We start from the raw sequence: 24,611 nt of genomic DNA on the forward strand, positions 1-24,611 counted from the left end.
CTTTTTATCGAAGGATCAAACCATCTTATCCTGAGTATGGAGCTGTAATTTTATCTATCAATGTGGGGCATTAGACAATCTTTAACACTTTTAGTAGTTAGAGCATTTGTTTAATTTAGCTATTTGGCAGATTATCCCCCAAAGTGTTTGATAACTCTTGCAACTTAACTTTGGCAAGATAATTGATTATTTTTCACAATTATTTACTGAAAATGAGCTCTAAAAATGAAAGTTACTTGACAGCTAATATTTTTTTACCAAACACTTGTCCCTTGATAGCAATCCAGAACTTTCATTTCACAACACCTTGGTAACAAACAAAAGGAGCCTCAACTTTCCAATGAATCAACATGTAAGTGTTTTATTTATTTATTTCCAATAAAGGAGCGTACATTGAACATTTGAACTCGACTGAGAAAAAGCATATCAAGGATCAATAGATTGGACAACTTGAATGAAACATCGGTATTAAATATGTACAAAGGAATGAATTCTTGAGAAGGCAAAAGTATACAAGACACCAAGTTAGAAGAGCAAAAATATACACCCTCTAGTCCTCTAACTATTTGCAGCGTCTGTTTCTGTCATGTAAGTTTCGAAGTACAAAGTAGTCGTCGAGAGTCCGATGTAGAAATCCATGGCGCTCGCACAATAAACACATGACTCAAAACGGAAGAAAAAAAATAATAACAATAAAACAACACAACTTGCATTGGTGAAAATTTGTTTGTGATCGACCCTTTAATCTCCTAGCTACAACACTGTGTTTGGTGATCGTCCAGAACTCTCCAATACAATTTCAAATAAATCAGCCTCAGACTCCTCATCAAATTCCTCTGTTCGATTATTAGCACCAGTGTTGTGACCGCCTTTGGTTGAGGATCGGTTAAGCCATTGAGAGTCAATTCTTCCCATAGAGAAGAGCTCTTTGCTGTCCTCATAGCCCAGTGCTGCAGCAGGTGGGTTTACAAGAGGGCCAATGAAGCACGGGTTTGATGTTCTTTGTGCATTTGCTGGTGCATATGTGAAAGCACTTTGTCCAAAATTGACAAGTATCAAAACATCAATATTTGCCGCTATAGTTGGATAGAGGGGAGTTTCAAATTCCTCAGATTTGCAATTGATCACGTGCACCAGCTCTGAATCTACTGTGAAGAACACTTTCTTTTGCCTCGGATCAAACCCACAACCAATCACCCTTTCTGTTCTTCCCCATTCTGCTTTCTCGGATTCAAAAACAAGCTTAATCCCTGAAAGAAAAAGAAATCATATGATTGATCTTCAAAAAGAATTTTTATTATTTTATTTATCCATTTTGTTCTTTTGTGGCCACCACATAGAAGTCACTCAAGCACTAAGAATGCTAAAGTAGTCACTTCACCACTAAGAATGCTGAAATAAAACTGTTTAAAAATTGAGTTCTACAGATAATATAGCAATAGTTTATGACCCCTAACTAAAAATTGGGTCAACAGCTTCATACCTACTTTAACATACATTGAAGACAGGCTAAATAAAAGGATCTTTGCAAATAATAAATCTCTATTATAAGCCATGACCATGTCATTTAGTGGGCCTTTTATCATTATCTTTCACCAATATTGGGACCTTTTAGGTGGAAGAGATTTATTCATTAGTGGGATGCTACTGCTCGCTGGTACAGTGAATAATATCGTAACTGTTGTATATGTTGTAACTCTAGCCTTGGAAATTAAAAATATATTAATAAATAAGGAAAAAGATGAAAGATTTTACCGTCCAGATAGACAGAACCATCAGAATTGAATCCGATTGATCCCGGATAACTTCCGGGGAGTCTCAAAGGAAGGGAGCCACCGGGAGTGAGCCCCAAAGACAACATTACAACTTCGCCCTTGCCATCATCTTTAGCAGCAGCAAGCTTCAATTCTTCAACCTTGTTCACACTATGACTGCTTGTAACATGGACTAGAGATTCGGAATTCGCATTTGCATAAGAATTTTCTTGGATGAGTTTAGTCTTCTCGCCTTCTCTAGTCTTTCCAACTGATTGAGATTGACCATCATCGCGAGCATACAGAATGGTAATTTCAAAATAGGCCTCTTGAGGAAAAGCAGAGCTGCCCAGAGGCGGCCCAGGCAAAGGCAGAGCTGTTCTAATAACGGCAGCAGCAGACATACAAGGGCTGCTTGTATTAACCTTCTTTAGTCCTGAATTGAGCCTAATCTTTTGCATAAAATCTGCTGATCCTTGGCACACGTCCCAGCTTATATCCGCTTGAGTTTCTCTTCCGTAATCACCAACCGCGCATATTCCTAATAGGCTTGATCTAGTGGACGGAGATGACATGTAGGTCGTGAAACCAAATCTAGACCATCCATTTTCGACAGCATCTGTCACAAGTTCCGGATGATCAGCCCAGTTGAACAATGGTTTGGCTGAAACTCCACGTCGGAAAACGTAGTAATTCCCTCTCCTCTTGCTATCTAAATCAAGATGATTATGCGGACTCGGACCGTTCTGTTGATGAAGCTGCTGCGGAATCCGAGTTTGAAGACTCTCGGGGGTTGTTTGGTTCGCGTCAACAAAATCCTTGCGGTGTCTGTTGCAACACCATCGCCAAATAAACACGATCAAAAGCATTATAAGAACTCCTGCGGAAAACGCCACGAGTATAACATGAAGCATCTCGTATTTTATGTGGGATTCGGAGAATAGTTCTGTAAGGAAATGGGGCAAGAATATGGAGAGGCATCCAATTAAGAAGAAACAGAGGACAGGTCACAGGCCGACGCAGGCGTGGACTAGGACTGATTCAAGAAAGGCAGGAGAGCAAAATATTGTGCAAGCTAAAGCAGTAAACCCAAAAAAATAAAAAATAACGTGGAGTTAATGTATTAATTTAATTAATTCTAAACCGAAAATATTTCCCACTTAAAAAAATAACGCGTTCGTCGATTCATTAAAGCCTGTGTTTGTTTATGCAGCTATGCAGTCATAAGCACTTCTAGAAGGGCCACGTGGGCAAATACTTATGGTGGGCTGTCACACTTTTCTGAATTGACTTGTCTGACAAATAGAATTTATGGAGGAGACAACATGGAGATTGGTTAAAAGGTAACGTGAATGAAACAAAGGAACATCAACTTATTGTAGTACGAGTTTGGGAAGTTTTTTGTCTGACTAACACAGTAAACAGTTAATCCTAAAAATGTTGTGACCTCTGCTAATTAACAGTGGTGTTGTCTATCTAATGATTCAATTCTGTTTAAACGATAAAAGAAAGCAATGAACACCGATCCCCGGCGAAAAAGTTCATTAAATTTGGGTAATTGAAAATAATTTGTTTGATTTGCCTTCCTTTCCATGACTCCACTTGTACATTCCATATAGAAATTTTGTCTCATTTGGATTTTGGGCGACAGCAAAGGCTAACTGTGCCTAGATACATCGGAGGGGGCACGCGCCTAGTTTTGCCAAAACCAATTTGGGGTGCATGTGGGGAAAAGTAGACGTGGGGACTTCAATTCTTGTGTTATAGCCTTTCTTTAATTCATTTATTTATTTATTTATTTTACTTTTTGTATGGTATCCTTTGGTTTGCATTTAGAGGCATCTTGGTTTTATTTATTTGATTGTAAACCTTTTATGCCATCAAAATTTGGTTACAGATAGAATGAGTTCTATCTTCTGTATGGAATATTTCTGCTCGCTGCAGAGGCAAGTTGATTATGTACGGGAGCTAAAAGATGAAAGATTCTGTTTTATAGCATCTGGGCAATGGCTTAAAACTCAAATTTTATTGTGAGCAATAACTTCACAAGAGAAACCCCACCATATATTGTACATACTTGGTTTGCCTAAGTCATTATCATTCATCCCCTGAATCGATTGGAAAACATGAGAGCAATCATCAGAATAGTTTATAATTATCCTGTTTCGTAGTAGTTGATGAAAGGTGAATATAATAATTCTGAGGATAATTGCCATAATTCAAGGAGACATCATTAAAGGGAAATAAGAAAGTTAAAAAGACACTTGATTTGCAAAACCCTTAAAATTCTATGAAAAAGAGATCTTATAGGGCTTTGCTAAGTTGAAAATAAGAAGCAAATTTTGCTTGCGCTTAGAAAAGGTAGAAGGATCCTTGTTTTTGCCATTTTTTTTGCAATAAGAAATTGAGTGACGAGACATATCACTCAAGACTATTAGTGAAGTCAATTAACAAAAGGGTTTTTTAATTTTGTCCTTCTATTTCCCTCTCAGACTGGCATTGATAGACGTCTTTCTCTTTTTATAAAGGAAAAAATGAGAAAGTGAAAGAATGGCAAAAAAGAAGAAAAGTTAGCATGACGATCATAACCTGCAACAAATAGCTTTTTTTTTTTCTTCCCGGGGAGTGTGGGGAGAAATTAATACGGGCACGGGGACAAAACCATTTAAGTAGGAGCCCATTCATTTCACTTGTCTCTCTTGTTGCGGACAAGACTTCTCACAAGTAATGATTGGCTATAGAGTTGCTTAATTCTACTGGCATGCTAATCTGGGACTTGTGAAAATGAAAATTACATTTGACATATTTCCAGACGTTGGAATTGCATCAGCGCAGAGTATCAAGTATCGGTTCGTGCGTGTTGTAACAGTGGATGAGGATATTCCCACAATCCCACTGGTATGGTGGATGTCACAGGAGCTTTATGAAAAATGAATTATAAAAGTCCCCTGCTGCAAAAATTAAGATTCTAATGATCAGATTTTTTAAGCTATCAGAAATTAAATTGGAAACCGAATCTACAAGCTGAAAATTTCGACATCGGAGACAACCTCAATTGAGTTAAGATGAAGGAAAAGCAGATAAAATAAAATTCAACTCACTTAAACACTGGTTTCATGAATGTACAAAGTCTTCTAACAGAGCATGAATTGTCAAAAAGTCTTCTATATGAATGTACAGTGCTCACTTGTCCTCAAGTGTGTGATTTTTGAGAAATGGCAAGCAACCCCATTGTCTTCTTTGCCATCATATTCAATTATTCATCTTGATAACACACTTCTGTGTCTTGAAACTTTCCATCCATCTCTCTCAAAGCTTTTCAATAGTACAGTTAAATGCCATATTGGGTACTGGTTTCGAATTCTCAACTTGAGATAGTAGGCCCAAAAGACACATGTCTAAGCCCATGTTAGACAATGGCAGGTCCATTAAGATCGGATAAGACCCCCCAACAATCTATCTCGGTATCTCCTCTCTGATTAAATTCAATTCGCGTCTTAATAGCAAACAAGAACAAAGAAATGAAAAAATGAAGTGGCTCTGCAGCTCGCTCGACGCACGCTCTCTGAAACCCCTGGTTCGTTATAACAAAAGTGACTTCCATTTCTCCCAATCCCTTGTACTTGAGAAACTCCCCACTCATTTCAACACCAAACTCGCGCTCAAACCCTCGAAGTGTTGCATCAAAACCAGCTCAGCGTCGGCGTCCATTGATATCGACATGGTGAGAAACAAGCAAGGAATCTACACGCAAAAACAGAACAACAAAGTGGTGGTTCTGTGGGACCTCGATAACAAACCCCCGCGGGGCCCGCCTTACGACGCCGCCATGTCGCTGAGACGAGTGGCGGAGAGGTTCGGGGAAGTCACGGACATCTCGGCTTACGCCAACCGGCATGCGTTCATTCACCTGCCTCAGTGGGTCATCCAGGAACGCCGCGAGCGCAAGCAATTCGACATTCTCGAGCGCAGAGGAGTGGCGGTTCCAAATGATCCGTACATTTGCGGGGTGTGCGGACGCAAGTGTAAAACCAATCTTGATCTGAAGAAACACTTTAAGCAGTTACATGAACGCGAGCGGCAAAAGAAGCTGAATCGGATGAAATCCTTGAAGGGTAAAAAGAGGCAGAAGTACAAAGAGAGGTATATAAGTGGGAATGACAAGTATAACGAAGCTGCCCGGAGTTTGTTGAAGCCTAAAGTTGGTTACGGATTGGGCTCGGAGTTGAGGAGAGCGGGGGTGTTTGTTAAGACTGTTAGGGATAAACCACAGGCAGCTGATTGGGCGTTGAAGAGACAAATGCAGCATTCCATGAGTAGCGGGGTTGATTGGATGTTTTTGGTGTCGGATGATAATGATTTTAAGGAGATGTTGAGGAAAGCGAGAGACGCCAATTTAGGGACGGTTGTTGTAGGGGATTCTAATAGAGGATTGGGGCAACATGCCGATTTGTGGGTGCCCTGGATTGAGGTGGAGAATGGGGAGTTAACTGAGAGGGATTTGGTGCCTAGGACGAGGAGGACCACAACTGAGGACTTTGAGAGGGATGGTCTTGGTTTATTTTCACTTACTGAGTTTGACGGGGTAGTTGGTTTCGAGGATGAGACTGATTTGGATAGTGTGGTTAATGAACTTGTTGCTGAAAGAACCGAGTTTGGTGGTGTAAGGATTTCAATGTTTTCTGAAGGGGAAGAGGAAGAGGATTATTGGGTGACTGAGGAGGCAGGCGGAGATTATTTGTTGGAGGGTGGGGAATTGGAAGAGCAAGATAGTTACTTTTGATATAAGCAAGTGTGCTTGGTTATAGAAGGCTTCTTATTGTTTTGGTTTCGTTTCGTTCTCTAACCTGGGATTAGTTTTCAAACTAAGATCGATTATGCATTGAGAACACGGTTGGGGAAGTGAATTTTTCTTGTTGATAGTTTGGTTTCTCTTGAGGTTGGATAATTATGAATGATTTTATCCATTTGATGGTCCAAATCATTGTGCAATCATGAACAGGTCGGTTTTGCTATCAAACTCTGAAAGTTGATGCTTTTTAGTCTTGAGACACACAATGGGTAGATAATCTCCTCATGTTTCCTCTTTTAGTGTATAGTATTCCTATATTTAATTTGCAGTTGCTACTGATGGGAATATTACAACACTGTGATTCATCCGTCTGCGTTGCTGTTTCAACTGTCCTCATAGTAAATGCTTTAACATGCCATCTGATTGTACTTAACTAGATTAAAACTTTATTGGTGGTATAAGACAGCTCTTTAGTTCTTCTCCAAACTTTTGTCTTATAATCCTATCTATGTCGAAGAAACTTATGGCATTCTAAAGTTTATATATTTGCACAAATTTTACCATTGTAGTTTCCCTCAGAGTTTGTGCATATCTAGGTTAATTGGCTGGAATGCATTTTACCTTGATTGAAAACCTGTTCATATCATTGTCGTCTATTTGTTGTTGTACATGCTTTTGGTTTTCAACGTTGTGGCTTTTTGAGAAAACGTGAAAATGTTTTAACGGTCCTATTAACCAGTATCTCAGGGTGATTCTTGGTGTGTCAAGGTGCAGTGGATAAATACAACTAAGTTTATGGCAAGTTCTAAAGATTTAGAAGAGCAAGACATGAGAAGCAATGACAAGATTAGGAACCATCTGTATTCTGATTCAAGATGGATTTAATTATTTATTTAAAAATAAAATAAATTGTTTCTTGAGAGTACCATGGTGTGTTGCTGCTACCTGCTCTGAGAACGGTGGAGTTTAGCATTAACTGTGATTCTGGTATCTGCAATAAGACCATCATTAAGGATTTGATATATTATTCTGCTCAGTAACCTATGAGCAGTGGGAAACTAACTTATGCCGAACTAAGAATTATCCAATAATATGACTTTGGGTTAGCTTAAAGTTAGGGCTTGAAGACATCAGCACACCTATAAGTTTGATTTTTAAAATAAAAAAATGTAGGTTCTAGTGTTGGTTGTCATGATAATATCGACATCTTACCTTGACTTTGTATAAGAGGTATTCAACAGTTCTGTAACTTTAATATCTTTGTGAAACATGAGATGACAGTAATTTTATGCTAATTGAGTTCTTTGGTTTAGTGGTGGTGGAGTACAAAACTACATTGTTTAGTGAGGTGTTTATTCCGATGACAGAATTAGTAGCTCTTGTGAACTTATCCGGGGTAATAATTGTTGATTAATTACTCTGACTACTCTACCTAGTTTTTCCTCTTAAGAGTACAAAATTAAGTGGAGGAGGAATTCAAATAGAGAAAGAAATATACTGCTTATGATGGAACAATTGAAGAAAAATCATTGGCCAATAGCATTTGGATATCTATTGTACGTTAAGTCATTTGTCTGAATTTTCATGTACTTGATTCCCCCCCCCCCCCCCCCCCCCCCAAGCAAAAAAAAAAAGAGAAAATTCAGTGTCAAAAACTGTTGTATTTTTCTTCTAGATTGTTCATTAATCTACGTATTACATTTGGCTTGTGCTGCAAATGCTGTGTGAAACTTCTACTGTCTTCAAAGAAGTGTTAGTCGGCAGGTTTTGGGGTGGCTGAATCCTCCTTCAGTTCCATGGATTCATGGTCCCTGGCCAGCAGAGGTCCTTTTCAGTCTAGTGGAGTTTAGTGATTCTGATTGACAATTTGGAGGTAAGGTTCAATGACTTGAATCTTAGCTTAGATCTTTACCCATAGGCAGGAACTGCCGCCACTGCGTACTTCGTTTGGCTACTTGAAACAGTGAGTTTCATCACATCATGTTGTATCACTGGATGTCTTGCTGTGACATCAATGGAGAAGTGGAGAAATGATATAATGACAGCAGTTCCTGTGTATCTAGGAGAGAAATTTGTGTATGATAACTACTGTGGGTAATGATGACGAATTTTTGAAGTGGACCATCTGAGGGAAAGACTAGTTTGTTCAGCTTTAATGCGATAACCCAGTATTTTGTTACAATTTTCATGATATTTGAAAATTTTATAATGTTGGAGAACGTGTAGGGTGCGTTTGGAATTAAAATGCAGTAGTTTTTAAGTTAAAATTATTATAAAAAAAATTATAATTATAAAATAAAAATTAATAATATATAGTAAATTTAAATTTTAAATAATAATTTTGATAAAATTATTAAAGATGTAATAAATTTTTTATTTTATAAATAAAAAATTATATTAACATAATTTTTAGCAGTTAGTGTTTATTAAATATTTTACTGTTATAATTTTTAAGTTGCGGCTGTTCAACTTCAATTACAAAAGCACCTTCAAACATGTAACTAAATGTCTAAATCTATGAGGAAAAAAAAAAAACCGTGTGATGCGATAAATTGATTGTAATAATATCATCATGTGTTTGGGTTGTTCTTACCAGCAGCAGGTGTTTATTTTGTCAAAAACATGGCGGGCGTAAGATTACGACTTTTATTCGGAACGAGTACGGCACTTTTTATATTGGGCAGAAATAAAGTGAAGCCGTAATTGTCAAATTTTATGCACAATATTTTTTCTTGCGTTTTGTTTTGTTTTTTTTTTTTTAATAAGCCACTTAGGATTAATAAAATCGTAGAAAATGGTATTATTTAGATTTTAAAATTTCAGATGAGCTGAAGAATCCAATCCAAAGTTGAAAAGCCTCAGCGGCTGCGGCAAACGATAGCGCCGCTAAAAATTGTACGCCGACCCAGAATCTTGCACTAGATTTACAAGCGAGAGAGTTGAGATTGAGGCTGGAATTTGTCCCATTAAGATTAAGTTCAAGTTGCGAAGCAGAACCCCTGGGAAGTAGGAAACCTGCGTAAACTTCTACCTGGAGTGAGTGAGTGAGTGAGAGAGAGAGAGATTAATATTTATATATATACATTAAATTTTGTTAACTGTTGTCGGTATTATATTGTATTATTGCCGACTGAATCTCCAAGTTGGCCAGTTGATCATACTGTTGATCAAACTTACTATTCAAAATTATAATAATCATCGCAATCCTTTTGTTTTATTTTTCGGTTTGGAGGGAGCAGGGGTGCTCTCAGAATGCACCGTTCTTTTCATTCACTAATCAATCAATTATTTGTCCACATGATATGATACCATTGTAGTTCACTTCCTTACTTTATGTATTATTGCAAGAACTAAACTCAAAGAAAAATAAATATATAAATTTTAGTACTAACTACATCGCATTAAAATATGTCTTTTTATTCTTTAAATAAAAAATATCTCTTATTTTAAAAAATTAGTCAGATATTATCTATCCAATTTTATTTTTGTTTATTCTATCACAATTACGCTTTCAAAAAAAATATATATATATTGGTGCCGTTCTTAACAATGACTCACGACTTCAAAAATTCTAAAAGAAGTGATTCAAAGTAATTGATCGTGGGGGATTTTGTATTCAAGCTTTTCCAAGAGGCTAAAGTCAATAATTATCAAGCTTTAATTTTAATAATTATGTCAATTATCAAACCGATCCCCACTACGAATTAGACACATATTCAATATGATGTTCGTGGCGGAGGCACTAACAATTGTTGAATTGAATGGTACATGTGGTGCCACTCAAAAGTTTACAATTAATCAGGTGATTAAGAAAGTCGGATGATTAAGAAAGAGAACCAAATGGAAAAAAAAAAAAAAATACGAAGTAATCAGGATTCTAATAATTGCAAAATTTGCTATTTCCAGTCCACTACATGGTAAGGTGATTGCGTGGACGGAAAGAAAGTCACACTCAAAACCCCCCATCCATTCATCCACCACCGACCCACCTCTCTCTTACCTCACCCTAACTTTGGTTCCACTTGTCAACAAACCAAACTCATCGCTATCAATCTCGTCCATCCAAACAAATCAAACTAAATCAACTAACTATTATCCTATTTCTTAAGTTTGACAGACCAAACCCAGGATTTAAAAAAAAAAAAAAAAAAAAAAAACAGTCTTCTTATTAAAAATAAAAGAGGTTAATTAATTCTCCTTTCGTTGGCGTACTTGGACGTGTTACCATCTACGTCGGCACTCACATGCCCTCCAGCCGCTGTGTCTGTTCGTATCAAAACATTGTGCTACAAAAACTCCTTTTCTTAAAAAAAAAAAAAGACTATATATATATATATATTTACACGGGTATATATATCTACCATAAAACAACGCTGTTTTATTATTTGTTATGGTGATTACCTACCTCCAACCCTTATGTGAAAGAATTTTACTCTCAAGATTTGTATTACTAATCTGCTTCATTACTCTGATTTTATGATATAATATTATCCAAAACTTGAGATGGTCAATTAAAGTATGTACTAAACAACCTTTGTATGGATAGAAATTTCCCATAAGAGCATAATAGTTTTGAATTATTAATTTTAAATTTTTATTATGTTACATAATTATATAACATACATGATTATGTAAGCGCCGTTGAATTTTTATTCAATAATTATGAAAATAACGTGATTTTATTATTTAATATTTCTACAATCATTGAATGAAAATTTAACAACTGTTATATAGCTATACATGTTACATGTAACATAACAATCTCTCATTTTATGATTTGGAGCAGCTGATGGATTGTGTCGGCCAAATTTGGATTTATCTTAAAGGAAGATCAACGTGGCGGCGTGCACAGACGACAGACAAGCTAGCAGCCAAGTGGGAAACTAATGCTTCTTCGCCTCTTTTCCTTCTTTTTTCTATATAATTTAATTTAATTATATGTATATAATAAGCATCCTCACAGCTATATCATGTATCATATGAATTCACATATATAAGTGACTTGTACAGCATCTGCGGCAATAAAAGTGGAGTCGCCTTAATTATTTTTGGGTTGGGCATCGGTATGTGTCCCTCAGAACTCACAACAAGAAGAAAACTTTGATTAATTATCTACGAAAACGACATGGAAGGAGGCGGGTGCTGCAGCACTTCGACTTCAACGAAAAGCCCAGAGAAGCGGAAGCCAAGGCAGCAGCGGCAACACCAACAGCAGCAGGAAAAGCCGTACAAGGGGATAAGGATGAGGAAGTGGGGGAAGTGGGTCGCTGAAATTAGAGAGCCTAACAAGAGATCCAGAATCTGGCTTGGTTCTTACACCACGCCTATAGCCGCCGCACGTGCCTACGACACGGCCGTCTTCTATCTCCGGGGCCCTTCCGCTCGTCTTAACTTCCCCGAATTGATTTTCCAAGAAGACGATCTTCGAGACGTTTCTGCCGCTTCAATACGCAAGAAAGCTACCGAAGTTGGCGCTAAGGTCGACGCTTTACAAGCTGCTCTCCATGCTGCTAATTCAGAATCTGAATCCAATTCCAATTCCAATTTCAATTCTATTCGATTGTCCGAGAAGCCTGATTTAAACAAGTTTCCAGAGAGTTCTGATGAAGATTGATAACACAAAATACTTGCAAGCTCACAATTACCTACCCTAGCCTTTCCACGTTTACGTACTGTTTTATTCCCATCATCAGTTTCAACTTTGAAAACGTACGGAATCACAAGGATTCTGTTTCATATATTTATATTATATATAGGTCGATCTTCTTAATTAGTATGTAACACGTACGACTGTTATTTATTTAGTTGATTAATTAGTTATGGTCTTAATTTTTGAGTTAACTTAATTGTTCGTTTTTCGTGTTTTTCCTTTTTTCTAAAGAAAAATTTGTTTATGAATGAACATGTAATCAAGCCTGGGAAAATTATTGAATGAAATAGGAGGAGGGAACTGAGATGAATGATCAAGAATTTTGTATTGGTCTTACTCATAGTTTTGTTTTGGCTGCCAAACCGGGAAAAAGAAAGAAAAAGATTGTAGATACAAAGATAAGGCTAGCAATAGTGACGTTGCTTATGAGCCCCTATGACTTGCGCTGTGGCCTGTGCTGATCCTCACTCCTGATGATCGATAAGCCTAAATTGTCACCCTCGCGAATATGGTGGGAGCTTACGTGAACGGTCGCTTCCTGGAGGTTGATGGGTGATCAAATGTGGGCGGTGAGTGTTTCTTCTGTTTATTCATTTAGTTTTCAATTAATTATATCAAAGTATATATATATATATATATATATATATATATATGGTTATTTTTATCAGTTTTGCTAGTCAAAATATTTAAGCAAGGATTCTTCACCTGTTATCTGTTTGGGGGCCGACTATGTAAAACATGTTAATTTATTATCATTTTTCTTTTTCCGTTTCTTTGCATGCGGCCGTTTGCTTGCAATTTGTAGGGACCAAAAAAAAAAATTGTAGCTGCCCAACTGTCCTCCAATTAAAAAAAAAAAGAGAGAGAGAATTGACCTAATTACTTGTTTGATTTATAAATTATCAGCCAACGATGTTAATGGATCTTCCGGTCCTACTCGATGTATCTGTCTTGAAGATTTGATTAGCTACTTGCCACTAGCTTATGGATGTGTTCGGTTGGCTATTGTGATCTTTTGTTTAACTAGATTGCAAATAATTGTGCAAGCTCCGGCTTGGCTCTTCCAAGTGAAACCACTACTTTTTCAATTTTTTAAATATTGAGGCCATATGTGCATGTACATAAGATCCTTTAGACTTCATTTTGTATTAATTATATAATTAAATTATTCATCTTTCGACCAAAATAAATATATAAAGCAAACGGAAACAATGTATTAAGAGTTATGATATACGAATGGAACCAGCAACACTAAAGTTTTACTTACATATTTTTTACATTTTCACATCACAACTCATTAATGTGAAAAGCTTTTCCTTTTTCTTGTTTGGTATAATATCGTATGAAGAATAATGTATAAACAGTTTTGAGGAGTATTCTCTTTCTAATATAAGATTTTCCTCATCGAAATTTAAATTCCTCTTTTAATAAATCTTACTCATATATTTTTGAACTCAAAATTTTTAATATCTCATCATAACTCAAATCATAAGAAAATTCTTATTCCTTTAAATTTTTAAGACACACTAAGATCATTTTTATCTCAAACTCGAAAGTACAATTAAGACTATTTTCTAAAACGTACATGTGATTGATTACTAAAGGTGTTGAATTTTTTTTATCTTCACACGTATTTATAATTTGTGGAGAACTTGTCACGATCATTGACCTGGAATCTGACAAGGTGAGTACCTGAAAAAGGTACTCTGACGTCCAATTTAGTGTTTAATCAAGATTAAAGAATGAAGAAAGATGAAGAATGTGAGCTTCTCTTTTTAAGTTTGAACAATAGTTTTGGAGGTCAAAGACCCTTTTCTCTTAGAGATGGGTCTCTATTTATAGATGATAAGTTATGTGGATTTAGGATTTTGCTTTGAACCCTCAACCTAATAACATGTGTCCCTTGCCGTTTTTGTACGCGTGGAAGTAAATTTGGTCATAGGAAATTATTCCACATGTGCATAGACCAATGGGTTGAGGAAATAACCTGTCATTATAACTTTTGGCCGTGATTTCCCTAGACCAATGGGTTGAGGAAATAATTCCTCCTCTTACATCTTTATGAGCTACGAAAGAATTTTTTCTTGGATACTATTCCCTCAGAATAGTTGGAGTGTTATTACTCTGAAAGAGCTTCTTTTATCTTAAAAGATAGACACATGGCATTGTTTGGTGCCTTTGAAATATGACACTTACACTACTCCCTCCGCAAGTGTATTTTCTTTAGAAAATACTTTGATTGGCATACGAAGTTCTGACTTTTGTTTTATTGAGCACGTGGCCTTTTTGAAGAACTATGCCTTGGACATTTGAATATATTTTGAGAGGAATATATTAATGAACTTTTCTTTTTGTTGATTTAGGAAAAAGGTGAACTATTTCCTCTGAACTCAAGTTCCTATATGAAATGTTAACTCTTTGAATTTTTCCTCTAAACTGAAGTTTTAGAAGGAAATGATAGTTTTTCTTTGAGATTTTCCCCTTAACCAAAGTTCCAGGAGGAATTGTGATTGTTCTTTAAATCAATGTAATCAAATCCACTAAATTTTCCCTTTGAACTGAAGCTTCAAGAGGAAATGTCAGTTTCTTCGAATTTTTTTTTTCTAACCATTCTAGTTAGTTCAGGAATGGTTTATGATTGTTCTCCCCACAGACGGTGCCAATGAAGGTGTTGGATTTTTTTACCTTCACACGTATTTGTAGTTAGTAAAGAACTTGTTATGATCGTTGGCCCCGAATCCGATAGGGTGAGTGTCTGAAAAAGGCACTCCAACGCCCAAGTTAATATTTAATCAAAATTAAATAAAGAAAAAAGATAGAGAATATTGATTTCTCTCTCTAAGTATGAACAATGCTTTTAGAGGCTAAAGGTACATTTCTCTTAGAGATGGTTCTTTATTTATAGATATAAGTGATGTGTATTTAGGGTTTTGCTTTGAACTCTCAACCTAATAACATGTGTCATCCGTCATTTCTGTACACGTGGAAGTGAATTTGATCATAGGAAATTATTCCACACGTGTGTATTTTCATGTCATTTTAACCTTTGAGCGTGATTTTCCTAGACCAATGGATTGAGAAAATAATTCCCTCTCTTGCCATCTTTATAAGCTCCAAAAGAATTTTTTCTCAAGTGTTATTCTCCCGGAATAGCTGGAATGTTATTGCCTTGAAATATCTTTTTTTTATCTAAAAAGATAGACACGTGGCATTTTTTGGTGCCTTTGAAATATGGCACCTATAATTACGGAGAAATTAAACAAACAAAATTTCAACGACATCACCTTTGCAGAGAAAGTCAAAGCCGCATCATGTAGCTTAATCTCTCTCTTAATTGGAAAGAAAACAGATAATTATGGATCATATAGATCAGTTACAGAAGGAAAGAACTTATAACCCAGTTCTAAAAATATCAATAGTACCAGAGAAAGTACGTACTTTTTCCAATTTAGCCAGCTATAATGATTTATTACTCTCGTTTTACATACTCAAAACAATTAATTTGTAGTTTTGCCAAAAGTCCCATGCTCTTCTACTTGTGCTGCTTCTACGTACTATTAGTTGATAGGTGTTACTGTTACTTTCTGATTAAATGCAAATTGAAACTCTAATAATATACAAGCCAACTGGTTGTCGCAACTATTAGGTTGTCAACTTTGGACTAAGCTAGCTTAGGTCGGTTTAATTGGTATTATGGTGCCGACAGTAAAGTAGCTAGGGTAGTGCTAAGTTACATAATTTGTAACTTATACAGCAAACTCAGGTACAGTTATTTATGATCTCGCAATCGTTTCATATGTTTGTCATTTTTTTAAGTTAGATGACTGCTTTTTAGTTGCTGTAATATCAGTCTTTTATTTAACAATTGTAGTACAAAACTACTTTTAACTTCTACGCCATAGTCATGCTAGAGCAGCTAAACAAAAAACACCAAAGGGAGCCTTAAATTATTATATGCACTAACGGCATCTTTCTCCATCCACTTTAATGCCAAATACAAGAGGATTTTTCTTATGAATTTTATTAAAAAATAATGCTAGAGTTCATAAATAAATAATATATATCCCAGAAGATTGAGACCAAACCATGTTGCTGCTGATTTGTGACTCCCACATTCTTTTAAGTTATTAAGTTTTATTAATAAATTAAGTTATGCGATAATTACAAATCAACTTGAGATATTATTTGACACATTTCTTCAATGATGTGAGGTAGTAGTTATATATATATAATAGATCAAATAATAAAATATAGAATTCATTCAGAAACTATATGTTCTATTGCCCACATAATTATAAGATTGACTCTTCAAAGCGCCAACAACTCTCCAGTAGGGATGGCAATGGGTACTTCCCACAGTAGGTTTGTCATTACCAAACATAAATTCGCACAAAATTTAAATTATCAAACTCATCCGCAACCTGCAGCAGGTTTTAATTTTTTTAAAAAAACCCACCCGCTGTGGGTTTTGACAGTTACCAAACCCGTAATGGTATCCGTCAAATTTTTTGTGGGTTTGTACATTTAAAATCACAAATGTTCAATATATAAATTTACAATAATAACTTCAAATTTCACATAACATGCTCAATTAAATTTAACCAATATAAATGAAAAATTAAAATTTCAATATCAATCCAACACAAATTCTCAAATTTAAGTGTAAAATACACAAATCCATTAAAAAAATCAAAAACTAGAATCTAAAAATAACAATTACATTTCATATTATCATTCAGCATAAATTCCAAGAAAAGATCTTCATTTTATTCACCACCATTAGCACCCATCCAATATGATGCCTACAATAATGATTTAGATTAATATTTTCCAAAGAATAATACTTTTCAAATATTAATCTGAAGAAAAAAAATTATAATAATGAAATAATTCATGCATTAAGTTAAAGAAAAATAGTCCATAAAAACTTATAATAAGTATATAGTAATCCATGAATTAAGTTAAATAAACTTAGTTCCTTATCTCATCAACAATATATTCATTTTCGGAGAATTTTCTATTTCCTACTTTATTAGAAGATTCTGCATCTACAAGTAATAACTATATCAAGAAAAAAGATAGATGATTATAAGTTTGTAATGTATAACATATATTCTATTCTATTGAAGTAAAAATGCATTTTCATACCATTAAATTCAGCACACAACCAATTTTGAGCACACAGTAAAGCTTCCAACGTCTTTGGATGAAGTCTACTACGATGCTATTTGGCACTTTGCATAATTGCATTATTTTCTTTGTATATTTTTTAGATTTAAATATTTTTCAATTAAAATTAAATTAAAAATATTTAAATAAATATTACAGGTCTAGCGGATATCCACCGAATATTAGACTAATTTCAATTTGTAATATCAAACCCGCCGACAACCCGTAAAATTATCCGTAGCGAACGAGTTTTGACAAGCGAATTTGGGCGAGTTTGTTGGTTTGATGGCACAATTGCCATCCCTACTCTCCACTCGGAAGCATTATGGGAGTGCACAAAACGACCAATTGGATTAATTGGGCTACAAGATCATGATTCGTTCATTGGGGTCCAACACGAAGCCCAACCCTATTTTGACATGTGGACCAGCCCAAAACGCCAAACTTCTTTTTATTTTCTCTGGAAGAATAGTACTTATTCTTCTATTTTCTTTTCCTTTTTTTGGGGGGAAATAAAGGTCAGCAGTGGCAAGGATAGTAAAACTAGGTCTAAACATACAGAGAGAAAATAAACAGATTGATTTTCATTTTTTCTCTTTGAAATGAGTTATAGAGGCAATGTAATCGGTAAAGGCTTTGATTCCAGAAGTAATAAAGGTCTTTATAAAGTAATTGATTTTTATCCCTTCTAAAGGTAGCATTTGGTATTCATCTTAATTTATCTGCTTCATATATATGGCTTGCAAGACCTTTATAAAGGCTTGAGATTTGTTCAATCAATCAAAGAATGATTAAAAATCCTCAAAAAGTGGATTCAAATTACTCTCTTAAAAAATATACCCCCTCTCAGACACAAATACAGGCAAATATATACAATAAAAAATTCAAATGCCGGTATCCCATTTTTATAGGCCACGAACTCATGACGTAAAAAATTATTAAAATACAGGGAAAAAATAACAAATTTTTTTCTTTTAAATATTTTTATGTCTTTTTTTTTTATATAATAATTGTGTTTGTTTAAGAATTGGACCAATTTATGTCTGTAAGAGAAAGGAGATGTAAAAGAACTTTCTGAGTTAAGAAAATTGGACCAACAACCCAAATATCTACCGTCAGATGATAAGCGTCGCCCTCACGCATGCGATATCTTTTGGCGGGAAGTTGAATGCTTGAGCTGGTGGCATATAACATTATGTAGTGAATAGACGTGGGCATTTTGGCTCTCGGATCAATGAAAATGGTGGATGATTTTAACGCACTACACAAAAAGGACGATTGATTTATGCTTTATGAAATGGCAATTCTAATGTTGAGGAGAAGAAGACGACGATAAAAGAGATGTTAGACTTTAAGAGGAGTCAAGATATGATTTAACTCTTCGAGTTTGTGCAAGCACCACAAGGAGGTTAAAATATTAACATGGGAGAAAAATATTGGGAAAAAAAAAAAGCTAAAGAAGAAGTATAAAGACACAGAGAGAGAAAGAAAAAATGAAAAAAAGGCTAGTAAATAGTGAAGGATCTTTCAGTGCCATCAATTCAATTAAATGTGTTTGGACTGTCATCCATTTACTCTTAGAACAAAATCGCTTTCCCTGCACATTTGCAGCCACTTTTGCTTACAAGACAGGACAATTTTCTCACCATGCGATCATGCTCCCCGTCTATTCTTTTTCCTTTTCTTCCCTCTTTCTCGAGAGAAAAAGGAAAAGGAGGTTTAAAAAGCAAAGAGAATTACACTGTAGAACCATAAAGTCATGAGCTAAGTGTACATAAAGATGCCCCATCTAAATCTAATTGCGAATATATTTCAATCAAAACAATGATGCCTACCCGCATTCACTTTATTTTTGGAGATTAAAGGCTCAGTAACTATAGCATCAACAATCACTTTCTATCAATTTCCAAACTAAAAAGGTTTCCAAGCCAAACGAAAAACTAGAGTGTAGAAATATAAAGTAGCCATTAGCAAAAGTGGGTGAAGATGACCCTTCTTCATCCATGATATCTATTAATTATATTTATGATTCTTTTAAGTAATGATATTTGATGCGTGGCAATAGCCAAATGTCATAACCGACATGTTAGCAAATGGTCCAACCCCTAGCTAGATGAAGTCGAAACTTCAAACACAAAATTTATTTGCATTTTATGGTAAGAGATTTCATTTTGATTGGCAATCGATGAAGTCTCTGCATATTGATTCCGGCAATAACTTAGAACGGTTTAAGCCTACAGGCTCTAAAGGCCAAGGGAAACATTATTTTGGCCCCTTAATCTACACAAATTAGTTTTGAATATGTAAGAGCCAACAGTTCAAATTGACACGGTGTTATGAAAACGTTTAGGTATATATCATAATAAGACATTCCATTTTATAATTTATACTGATAAAAAAGAATAGTCCCAAGGTTTTGGCTGAGTTCCGTTTAAGGTTTTTTTTTTTTTTTAAATAAATTTTTGCCGACCACATATATTTGAATCTTCGGGAAGAAAAGGGCCAAAAAAAAAAAAATTTGAACTTTGTCTATTTCTTTTTTTATTTTTCAATATTATATTCAATTAAAATTCAATACAACTCAACCCATTTAAACATACAATCAACCTATAGAGTAAGAATGAACAAAATGTCAAATATCCCGTCTGCGCAAAAATATATAGTACTCCTTTAAAACCCTAACAACATAGGAACAGATAACTAATTTGTGTTTAATTTAAAGCGCAGAATCTCCCCATGAACAAATTAATATATTTACACTGAAATTGGATCAACTAAGTGGATTTACACCAATTAAAACGTACTGGTAACCTTTCTTAATTAGTTGGAAATACAAGTCAATGAAGTCTGAGCCCTCTTTCAATCTCTAAAGAGTCGAGGATATTGAAGATGTGCATGCATGTTAATTGTTGAGGTTTAAAAGCTACATGTCGTTTTGTTAATGTACAATGATAGTGGTACTGTTAATCATGGACTGATGGACTGGTGGTGTGGTCCATTGACACGTGCAAATGATGACAATGTCGTCCCTAATGATGGATTCCCACCGTTTCTTCCACTGTGTGGGTTCCACTCCTATCATGCAAAGTTACCTTTATCTTTGACCGAAGGAAAAAAGAAAAAAAATTACCCATTTTCACTTTCATATCTTAAACCAGCGAAATTTGCTTCAATTTTTCATGCATATGTTCATCTCCATAAATAGAGCCAAATCATGCTTTAACAAGTGTCCAACTTACAGTCATGGTTTCAACGTTGGCTTTTCCTAACCAGCGACGTGGCATTTCATGATCGGCCAGTCATCATTCAGTCTCTCCAACTACTTCAGTCTCTTCATGTTGAGTGGCTGTGATTCAATGTAGAATTCTGGACGAGCACCTGAATTTTGCAGCTGTTTTTGTTGAATGATCATAGCTGCAGGACCCACTTACATTTTCTTGTAACTTATCGATTGATCATCACTCATATCAGAAGGATAAACAAACCATTCGATGCTTAATTGACATCATCTTAGATTCGGTTCGTGGGCGCTCATCACTTTATCTTAGAACAATAATTAATGTGATATGATTTAATAATAAATAATTGAGACAACTGTCCCAACACCAGCAATCGGAAATCCTGATGGTTCTCGATCGAATATATACTTCTTTTACTGAGTGTTTCTAGTTAACTGCAGGGGGTTCAATTGTAGTTGCAGCTAGCTATTCCATAATCAGCTGCTTTCATAGCTGTGGACCGGAAGTAGTTAACAGATAAAAGGGATGATGTGCATGATTGCGCCAATTCATTGGATAAGTAACTGGAAACAAATTAAATTAACTTAGGTTAGGTGCGAAATAATGAGTGCCTACGCAAATAGGAATGAGAGATTATCATTGATTTAGGAAAATTTGTCGTGATTGAAGGTGTAATCAGTTGTGGGATTTGCTTACGTGAGGCCAAGAACATGGATTCAAGCACATAATCTTAGTTGTCAAAATTGATATCATTATCCCACACATTGTCTTCAAGCTAGAATGACACCTGGCCAATAGGATTTGAACTTGAACGGCTCACTTTTTTGAAATAATCTCTCCCTTTCGAGGGAATAGCTAGGGTTTTTTTTTTTTTTTTCACCATGCAATGCAACCGTTTTACTTGGCACGTATATGCTGCTACCGTAACTGTAGAATAGTAAAATTCCTTGTTAAAGAAGCAATGATTGACAGGTATCGTATCTATACAGTGTTGAAAGTATAATGATCAAAGAAATGGATTCATCGAATGAGACATTTCTTGTACAAGGTATAAAGTTAAAAGGATAAGGTGAAGAGCGAGTCCAAATGAGTCCAAGTAATCACGATAAGGTAAATCGCATGACGAGTTAAGAATGAGCTGTTCAGCAAATAAACATGGCAACTTTGTCAATGTCAAGATCCTCATTCTACTGCATTACCAGTCTTTGGTCGGAAGAGAAGGAGAAAAATGTCACATCAAGCCAGCGACCAAATCTCTAAAGCTTGAATTCTTGTACAATATATATCTAAGGAAAGATATAATATCAGATGCATGAAAGTTTCACCATAGCGGTGGGATGCTGTTAGAATTTGTAGCTACATTCACATTTAGAATGTTTTCTAATTATGACTTCGGGAGGAATTACTCTTACTGGCCTATTTTCCTTCTGCACTATTCGCCGAACGTGCGATCGAGAGTTAAAAACCCTGACATACAATAATTGATGTTACGAAGAAGAAGTTACAGTTAGCAACTGCAGATGTTTGTATAATTGAAGCACATGCGTTTGCTTTTTATGTTTCACTTCATGTGCCCCAATCACACGTGCTAATGTGCAATCACTCAAACGAGTGTCCGTGATTGCAGTCATCAGTCCCCCACTTTGAATGATTCCAATTTTATTCAAAACTCATCATACAAATTGGAACATGGAATCATTACTTAGTCACACACACGTAAAATTTATACGTTTGCTTAACATATTACTTAATTTGAGTTGCAATGTGTACGTACGGTGGCATGTGAGGTACAAGACCCAAGATATTAGTAATTTCTTTTAATTATACATAAAAACTGAGGGAACGAAAAGAAAGAAAAGTGGGATTTGGAAATTTTTGAGTTTAGGAATAAATTGGAGCTACAGTTTCGAAAGAAGAGGATTGTGATTGCGGATATGGCATGCACCCAAAGTAGATTTTGTTCAAATGTGTGTGGTTTTTTCAACATTCTCTACCAATTAAAGACGACGGCTTTCACTACTTTCTCTAATAAATATCCGTATCCAGAAAAGCAAAGAGTTGCATTTTCAAGTGTTGGGATTGGAGTAATCCTTTTTTATTCCTCTCCCTCTCCTCACTTTATGAAAAATAAAAATAAAAACAAAAATAAAGTTTGAGAGAGAGCACCGAAAAGCATAGACACCTTATCATGAAAGCAAGAAAAAAACGACCCGATTAGACGGGGCCAGCCCACACGCATATACATGTAACACAATCACTCACTCACTCACACAACCACACGCTCATTTACAATTGTGAAATTATTTCTAATTCTACTGCTTTCATCATCGCTCACTCTCTATAATTACGTGTCTCTTTACTTTTCACCTTTTTCTTTATCACTCATCTAAAGTTAATTAAATGGAAATTAAAACTCAAGTCAACCTCTCCTCATCATTTGGTCTTGGTTCTTTTAAGCACCACCTCATGTCCACTTTCTTCACTTTTAACTCTCATTCATCTGGCTATATAATAAGCGCACTCTCTCTAGCATTCAACCCTCCACCATGGGAAGCATGAAGGTTCATCAATTGGCACGTGGATTCTGGGAGCATGCAGAGCCCTCTCTCACGCTTGGCTGTAAACGGTTACGCCCTCTTGCTCCCAAGCTCCCCAACGCAGAAAGTACTAGTGTCTCTTCTTTCGATCTCAAGAGCTTCATTAGACCCGAAAGTGGTCCTAGAAAACTTGTGTCTTCTGACGAGAAGAGAAATCCCCCTCAGGTTGTCTGTCAATCACTCTAAATATCTTAAATTAACCATACATTGTTAGTTGTAATAATGGTGGTTTATAAATTAATTTATAAAGTAGATATAAATTTGATGATGGATGCAGGTGGAGACGCATCCGGGAGGGACAAGGTGGAATCCAACGCAGGAGCAGATAGGGATACTGGAGATGCTGTACAGGGGAGGAATGCGAACACCGAATGCCCAACAAATAGAACAAATCACAGCGCAGCTGGGCAAGTATGGGAAGATAGAAGGAAAGAACGTGTTCTACTGGTTTCAAAACCACAAAGCACGCGAGAGACAAAAGCAGAAGCGCAACAGTCTTGGTCTTAGCCATTGTCCGAGAACCCCAGCAGCCACCGCAAGTTTTACCACCACCATATCTCTGGACTCTAGGGTATATACATGTGCCATTATTAGTTTCAAATATATACGTTTATTGAATAAAACCATAAATTATCTAAATTTGATATATAGGAAAGAGAGGAAGAGTCTAGCCCATACAAGAGGAAGTGCATGAACTGGACATTTGAATGCTTGGAAGAAGAAAGCAGGTCGTGCAAAGAGGATCAAGGAGATAGAACTCTGGAGCTCTTCCCTTTGCACCCGGAAGGCAGATGAAGGGGGTTTGATGAGTAATTAATTGAGAAAAATTAAACTTTCGTTGAACTTTGTTCCATTATTAATTTTGTGATGGTGCTAGCTACAGCTAGCTGGCTACTTTGATGTGCTTTTCTTTCTTTCTTTTGTATGGGGGAAGAAGAAAGACAAGTTGTCTCTTTGTAGTACTATCTCTATCTCTCTACTGATCTATGATTCCTGACTTTAAAAACCAAAGCGGTTTGTTATTCTCTCTCTCTCTCTCTCTCTCTCTCTCTTTCTCTGGTGGGTCGTGGGTGTGAAATATCATGTGATGCTTTTGACTACAGGAGCTTGATGAAATAAAGCTTTTAGGTTAAAAGCAGATAACTTATAGACACTGAAGTCCACGCACCTACTTCTGCATCCTTAAGCCTGCTCTTTCATGTTTCAAGTTCAAATGGGAAAAGAGCATAAGATATTGCGCTACTGAGATGACTTTCATAAAGTAGCTAGCATATCAACTGTTACGAGACATGCAATTTCATTTTTCTTCTCTTTCGGATTGACATGCAATTTTTTAAGGACAAAAAAAAAGAAAAATGGTCCAGTGTGAGGTGGGACCGTTGATCATCAGTAGTTCCAATTAAAAGTTTT

The 24,611-nt window shown here is 35.8% G+C and overlaps 4 protein-coding genes across 4 annotated transcripts; 3 read left to right on the plus strand and 1 right to left on the minus strand.

Annotated features, from left to right (window-relative positions):
- Positions 1-475: 475 nt before the first annotated feature.
- On the minus strand, positions 476-2,854 carry LOC102626675 (uncharacterized). The gene is made up of 2 exons (XM_006473225.3): positions 1,756-2,854; positions 476-1,250 (listed from the first exon to the last, which is right to left on the minus strand). The coding sequence occupies exons 1-2, from the start codon at positions 2,666-2,668 to the stop codon at positions 754-756; spliced, it is 1,410 nt and encodes a 469-aa protein (XP_006473288.2). The 5' UTR covers positions 2,669-2,854; the 3' UTR covers positions 476-753.
- Positions 2,855-5,208: 2,354 nt separating this feature from the next.
- On the plus strand, positions 5,209-6,917 carry LOC102626968 (uncharacterized). The gene has a single exon (XM_052441955.1). It carries the CDS (start codon positions 5,284-5,286, stop codon positions 6,535-6,537), a length of 1,254 nt encoding a protein of 417 aa, XP_052297915.1. The 5' UTR covers positions 5,209-5,283; the 3' UTR covers positions 6,538-6,917.
- Positions 6,918-11,459: 4,542 nt separating this feature from the next.
- Positions 11,460-12,530, plus strand: LOC102627433 (ethylene-responsive transcription factor RAP2-1-like). Its single transcript, XM_006473228.4, has one exon. The coding sequence runs from the start codon at positions 11,672-11,674 to the stop codon at positions 12,158-12,160; it is 489 nt and encodes a 162-aa protein (XP_006473291.2). The 5' UTR covers positions 11,460-11,671; the 3' UTR covers positions 12,161-12,530.
- Positions 12,531-23,092: 10,562 nt separating this feature from the next.
- Positions 23,093-24,223, plus strand: LOC102627740 (WUSCHEL-related homeobox 4). Its single transcript, XM_006473229.4, has 3 exons — positions 23,093-23,366; positions 23,479-23,772; positions 23,853-24,223. Exons 1-3 carry the CDS (start codon positions 23,151-23,153, stop codon positions 23,994-23,996), a joined length of 654 nt encoding a protein of 217 aa, XP_006473292.1. The 5' UTR covers positions 23,093-23,150; the 3' UTR covers positions 23,997-24,223.
- Positions 24,224-24,611: the final 388 nt, after the last annotated feature.

This window comes from Citrus sinensis, chromosome 5 (assembly GCF_022201045.2).
Source record: "Citrus sinensis cultivar Valencia sweet orange chromosome 5, DVS_A1.0, whole genome shotgun sequence".
Lineage (NCBI taxonomy): Eukaryota > Viridiplantae > Streptophyta > Magnoliopsida > Sapindales > Rutaceae > Citrus > Citrus sinensis.

What these genes read in the sequence shown, in the direction of transcription:
- LOC102626675 (XM_006473225.3), bottom strand. Translation starts at nt 2,668, where the DNA reads ATGCTTCATGTTATACTCGTGGCGTTTTCCGCAGGAGTTCTTATAATG. An exon ending in TGGTTCTGTCTATCTGGACG is followed by an intron (nt 1,251 to 1,755) that starts GTAAAATCTTTC and finishes TTTTTCTTTCAG; the next exon opens with GGATTAAGCTTGTTTTTGAA.
- LOC102626968 (XM_052441955.1), top strand. Translation starts at nt 5,284, where the DNA reads ATGAAGTGGCTCTGCAGCTCGCTCGACGCACGCTCTCTGAAACCCCTG.
- LOC102627433 (XM_006473228.4), top strand. Translation starts at nt 11,672, where the DNA reads ATGGAAGGAGGCGGGTGCTGCAGCACTTCGACTTCAACGAAAAGCCCA.
- LOC102627740 (XM_006473229.4), top strand. Translation starts at nt 23,151, where the DNA reads ATGGGAAGCATGAAGGTTCATCAATTGGCACGTGGATTCTGGGAGCAT. An exon ending in AGAAGAGAAATCCCCCTCAG is followed by an intron (nt 23,367 to 23,478) that starts GTTGTCTGTCAA and finishes TGATGGATGCAG; the next exon opens with GTGGAGACGCATCCGGGAGG. An exon ending in CCATATCTCTGGACTCTAGG is followed by an intron (nt 23,773 to 23,852) that starts GTATATACATGT and finishes TTTGATATATAG; the next exon opens with GAAAGAGAGGAAGAGTCTAG.